Source organism: Micropterus dolomieu, linkage group LG20 (genome assembly GCF_021292245.1).
Source record: "Micropterus dolomieu isolate WLL.071019.BEF.003 ecotype Adirondacks linkage group LG20, ASM2129224v1, whole genome shotgun sequence".
NCBI lineage: Eukaryota > Metazoa > Chordata > Actinopteri > Centrarchiformes > Centrarchidae > Micropterus > Micropterus dolomieu.
Window position 1 is genome coordinate 4,804,516 of NC_060169.1, and position 6,000 is coordinate 4,810,515.

The 6,000-nt window shown below is 39.2% G+C and overlaps 1 protein-coding gene and 1 long non-coding RNA gene across 2 annotated transcripts; one reads left to right on the plus strand and one right to left on the minus strand.

Annotated features, from left to right (window-relative positions):
* The first annotated feature begins 173 nt into the window (after positions 1-173).
* LOC123958986 (photoreceptor-specific nuclear receptor-like) lies at positions 174-6,000 on the plus strand. Its single transcript, XM_046032806.1, has 8 exons — positions 174-264; positions 912-1,062; positions 1,554-1,657; positions 1,866-2,165; positions 2,790-2,968; positions 3,638-3,878; positions 4,833-4,938; positions 5,536-6,000. Exons 1-8 carry the CDS (start codon positions 174-176, stop codon positions 5,666-5,668), a joined length of 1,305 nt encoding a protein of 434 aa, XP_045888762.1. The 3' UTR covers positions 5,669-6,000.
* LOC123958988 lies at positions 1,388-2,018 on the minus strand. Its single transcript, XR_006822193.1, has 2 exons — positions 1,808-2,018; positions 1,388-1,632 (listed from the first exon to the last, which is right to left on the minus strand). It is a non-coding gene; the product is annotated as an uncharacterized LOC123958988 (long non-coding RNA).

Sequence of the window (6,000 nt, forward strand, 5' to 3'; positions counted from 1 at the left end):
ACAGCTACACATTTCTATCCCTCACAAGAGTTTTCGCGGCAACAAAACCAAAAGGAACTTGAACTTTTGTGTGTGTTGATCCTGGATATTTTATCTTGAACATTTCAAACTCCAGAGAAGAGGACTAATAGTTTGCAACAAAGTTCTTAGAGACATTTTTAATACAAAAAAAGATGGAGGATCACCTGTCGAAGATCCCCATGATGTCGTCCTCTTCCCCCACTGAGTCTTCTGGGAGCGGTGGAACAGACGACAGCAGAGGCGGTAAGAGTTTCACGTGTCCATCGGGAGCAACATGTGCCCCGAAACCTTGAAAGATGGGATGGAAACTTGGCCTGAAGTCATGGGGAGGGGGCGTGATTTTTAAATTATATGTTTCTGTTTGAGATTCTTAGGTTTGATTTCCCAGTTGACAGAAATGCTTTGTGCCTTTTGTCTGTTCAAATATTTAGCTCAAAATGTGTTTCTTTAGCACCACACAAGCATGAAGTAAAACTAAAAGATCATGAATATGCACATAAATCCATTTTTCAAGAGTTGATAGCTCCAAGCACGCATTTCTTTAATATGAACGTAGTTAATATAAGTAGAACAAGGCCAAAATAAATATGTATCATGGAACTGTAAGCAACGCTATCTGAATTTATGTATAATTAATGGGTTTATTTGGATTAATATCAGTATCCCTGCACGGTTTGTGTTAGTTGTTAATCTGCTTCCAGCCATTTATTGTTTTAATTAGATAATCATCCACTGAATGAGATTTTCAGACCTAAATGGCTGTGTTCTGTCAGACTGTTGAGTTACATGCAGACTGAGCTGACTGAGCTGCAGATGGCAGGCACACGTATGAAACAATACCAGACTACATGAATGGAAACCAACCAACCTGTCCTGTGTTTGACACACAGCCAAGAGTCCAGCCCCAGGCAAAGCTCTGAGCCCAGCTCTGGTCTGCAAAGTGTGCGGAGACACCAGCAGCGGGAAACACTACGGCATCTACGCCTGCAACGGATGCAGCGGCTTCTTCAAACGCAGCGTGAGGAGGAGGCTCATTTACAGGCAAGAGAATGCTGCAGAACAACTGTGTTTCAGCTTTTGAGTTTGTCATGTATTAACTTTAGATATCAAGATTAACAATGCCCCCTTCTCATTAAAACCAGTTTAGTATGTGAGGTGCATTTTGGGAAATGAAGGCCAATTCAAAGTGTTCAGGATTTTATCCCACACGTTCTCACAGCCATTAAATTAAGTTATAGCCACCAAAACTAAGCTCATTTTGAATATATTGCACAAGAAATGATGGCCATGTTTTTCCACAGCAATAGTACAAATTTTGTTAAAACAAAATCGAATGATCAGACACTGCTCAGTTGAGTCCATATAATGCAGATAGTAACAGATGGCTTTTATTTTCATATAAATGTGTATGAATTTCAGATAAATTACACAATGAATTTGTGTTTTTGTGATTATTACATACATACAGTATGTAGTATTTCTGTTAGATTTGAGTGGACTCTCCCTTTAAAGTGTTGGCTTTGGTGTAACAGGTGCCAGGCCGGTACAGGCATGTGTCCAGTGGATAAAGCTCATCGCAACCAGTGCCAGGCGTGTCGGCTGAAGAAGTGCCTGCAGGCAGGCATGAATAAGGACGGTAAGTGTGTGGAAATATTTTTAACATGCAAACATCACGCTAGATCCATTCACTGACACTGTCAAGAGATTCAAATCAAAACTTGTGAGATCATGATTATTTCCTCAGATGACAGTTGGTCTGAACTTGTTTGTTCCCCTCTCTACTCACATCACGTTCTCCTTTTTTTCTCTTTTCCTTTCCCGTCCTGTCTTTTTCCTCACTGCAGCAGTGCAGAACGAGCGGCAGCCCCGCAGCACAGCTCAGGTCCGTCTGGACTCCATTGACGTGGACCCAGACAAGGAGCACCTGGCCACAACACGAGAGCCCACCTCCTCTTCGTCATCATCGTCTTCCTCCTCTTCCTCTTCCTCTAACGGCTCTGTCATCACGTGGCCCCACATCACCTCCTCCATGTCCATCACCTCCTCTGTCGCCCCCCAGCGCTGCGCCAGTCCCCCAAACAACCACCGCTTCATGGCCAGCCTCATGACGGCCGAGACCTGCGCCAAGCTGGAGCCCGAGGACGGTGAGGAGGATTTGGTATTGTAGAAGCAAGATTGCTGGCTGGAAATTACACTCAGATCAGATTATACAAAAGAGTGGCTTTCATTTTATTATGCAATTTTACCAAGTATCAAACACAACAGTTTTTAAGTCCAAACCTGTGTTGAAGGTTAATAAAAACAGCATTTCGAGAGCATTTTTTCTCCATATATCTGTAAATATTTGTGGTTGAAACTGGATGTACTGGGACAAAGGAAGCAGGAAGGGATCATTCAGAAAAGAGGGAGAGAAAGTTGGTTTTACTTGTATGTAGGCCTATTGTGTTTTAAAGTAGATTTTATTGTGATTAGTGTATCTGAGAATTCTGATAAATACACTAAAATCTGGTCCAAAACAATCATCATATAATAGATGATGATTGTTACAACAACCAAAATATGAAATCAAGTACTGATTAAGACCTGTGATAACAACATCACATGTATGGAAGCATGATTAGCAATGTCAGGGATAGACAGAGAGAAATTCCTAACCAGACCAAACTATTCCAAACCAGAACCAGAATCAAGCCTAATGCTGAATACAAAAAAAACTAAAGTTCATCCTTCCCTGCACCCACAGTTCTGACGTCGTCTCTCTGTTTCAGTTGACGAGAACATCGACGTGACCAGCAACGAGCCGGAGCGAGCATCCTCGGAGTACCACATGGCTCTGTACCCGTCCAGCTCCGAAAATGTATACGAGACCTCGGCGAGGCTGCTCTTCATGTCAGTGAAGTGGGCCAAGAACCTGCCCGTGTTTTCCAACCTGCCCTTCAGAGACCAGGTGAGACTTGACTTCCACATGTAGTCTTATACATTTATATAGTATATATATAAAGTATTTGAATTACTACACTGGTGCTTATGTTACATTTTTACTCTTAGCTTTTATTTTAATTTTGCAAGTAAAAAGCCAGACTTGATACAATGTTCTTCAGAGAACAAAATAGAAAGAAAATACTAGAAACATTAGTGAGGAGTAGTAGCAAGTAGGAAAAGAAAATTGACTGATTTAGTTTTAGTTTTAGCATTTTGACAAAAATCTTTGTTGGTTTTATTTAAATTATAGTCATTTCATTTTTGCTAGTTTGAGTTAAAAGATTTACAATAGCTCATTTGTCTATTTGTCAGTCTTTCACATTATCATTTATTTTTTTATTTATTTGTTCTTATTTTCAAAGGTTACTTTTAATTTTTCATCGTAGTTTTCATTGATGATATCAACACTGGTTATGAGTAAAATTCAAAAATGATCAAAATATAAACTTGTGATATCTCATAGTTTTAACTTTGGTGATCACATTAAATCATACAACCATATATAAAAGCATATCAACAAGTTATTTTTTTTGCAGCAATGGTCTTCCATATAACCCTTCCGTAACTACTTTGGCTAATCAGTGAAGCCAAAAACAAATCATGCATTTCACGAGTCTTGTTCGTGTCCCACCAGGTGATCCTGCTGGAGGAGGCGTGGAGCGAACTCTTCCTGCTCTGTGCCATCCAGTGGTCTCTGCCACTGGAGAGCTGCCCGCTGCTCTCTCTGCCAGACCTCTGCCCCGGCATGCAGGGAAAAACCAGTTACACCAGCCTGGACCTGCGCCTCCTGCAGGAGGTCTTCAGCCGCTTCAAGGCCCTCGCGGTTGACCCCACTGAGTTCGCCTGTCTCAAGGCCATCGTGCTTTTCAAGCCAGGTGAGGCCAACAGGATAATAAATAATAAAATAAAACAAATCAACAAGTTGTTTTGACTTCTGTTCAGTGTTACCCTGCACTAATAAGATTGTAAGGGCCTAAAGGAGTCTTTCAGTTTTCATTAATAAATCTAAAGTTTGGTTCCCAGATGGTGATTCCCTTTGCTCCACTGTTAATCAGGACTGTTTATCAATTTTCACTTGTACACAAGAAATACGAAAAACTGAGCGCATTCATTCTCCTCAGAAGAGGAACCTGTTACCGTTTGGACTCTCCATAAGCTTTCCTCTAGCGCCACCCTGAGCTGATACCCAAAATGTCAGCTTTGCACAAATATTTTAATATTTTATTATCTTTTTGACATTGAGCTTTAACTTTGTTATCCAAAAAAAGGAAATTTGTCTTGCAGCCAGGAGAAGGAAGAAGTACTTGAACCTTGAACCTACCGCATAAAATCAATTTAAATATATAAAGCATAACCTTAAACCCACCACATATTCAGGTTGTCATGCTATTTGCTGAGGACACTATTGACTTGAAACTGATCATTGTCTTTTCTTTACAAATTTACAAATTACTTTTAATCCAATTTACACTTCTGAATGCAGAGCATAATCAATATTTCACCCCGTAATGGCTGCTAAAAAGTGCCAAATTCTTAGAATCAGACAAAATTTAAATTTGTATTGGAGAATTGAAGCAGGCTCATTTGAATAACATATGTGGCTTTTCTCACACCTCTGGCAGATATTTATATGTTGGAAAATGAGATATGAGACATCCAATTTTGTTAAACATGGAGATAAGATTTCATAGATTTAACATAATGGCTAGTGACACTTCTTAAACTAACCCTTTAGATATAAATTATTCAGCTGTCAGCATGAATGAGTGTAATTATGTGTATTTGTCTAACTTTGTGTGACTCACATTTGTGTTTCCTCTTCTCCACAGAGACTCGTGGTTTGAAAGATCCAGAACAGGTGGAGAACCTGCAGGATCAATCTCAAGTGATGCTGGGACAACACATCCGCTCACACTACCCCAGTCAACCAGCCAGGTAACACCCTGTTTTAAAAAATCATCACCTCAGTGCTACATGAATACTTAATTAATATGAATTCCCCTTTTAAATACTTTTACACTGTTAAATCTCATTAATTACTGAAACTTGGGGGCCCTGTTTCAGATCACTGAAACTTTTTCTCACATCACTGTAGCTTCTGGGAGTGATTTGACTCAATATTATGTTTTTAATTGGCCAGTTATTTAAATTAATAAAAATGCGCCATCTATCCAAAAAATAGGCTCAGACAGCCGAGCTGTAGACTCGAGACTCACAAAAACGAGGATTTGACTGTGCTAACTTTGACTTGACCTGTTCAAATTGAAACAATAATAAAACAACAACATAGTGATAGGCAAGCCTCGCATAGCCTGAATAAATATTTATCAGGCCTGTCCATTGAAACATATTTGTCCCAGCTATATTTAGCTATAACAGTTATTAACACAGTTTTAATATTAATATTTAACAATGTTCAAATGTAGTGTCATTTTAATGGTCAGCATGAAGACTTGAAATAATGCAATACTATATTCTGTTGCATGCTGAAGTTTATTTATTGATTTTTGTTGTTTGTGTTTGTTTTTTAAGGTTTGGAAAGCTGCTTCTTCTTCTTCCCTCTCTGCGTTTTGTGAATTCGGAGCGGATAGAGCTGCTGTTCTTCCACAGGACCATCGGAAACACTCCCATGGAGAAACTGTTGTGTGACATGTTCAAAAACTAAGACCATCACCCAGAAACCCATGCAGTCATCCATAAACTCCAAGGTTCAGAGGGACGATGTTTGGCAGATATTTGCTTTGTATTTCTGTATACATATCAGAGATTCTGCGTGCTGTTATTTTTTTTAAAGGCCACTTTATTATTTGTTTGTTTCCACGTTGAAAATACAATTCAGTTCTTACCATCATGCTTGTTGTCTATTTGTATCATATTTAGACTTGATTTGTGTCTTAAGTGACTCACCATCACATTTCATCCTCTAGTATTTCCTTATTTGTGTGTTTTTGCAGATGTTTATTTGTTTGGTGATAGATGGACTGTATATTCCTGCTG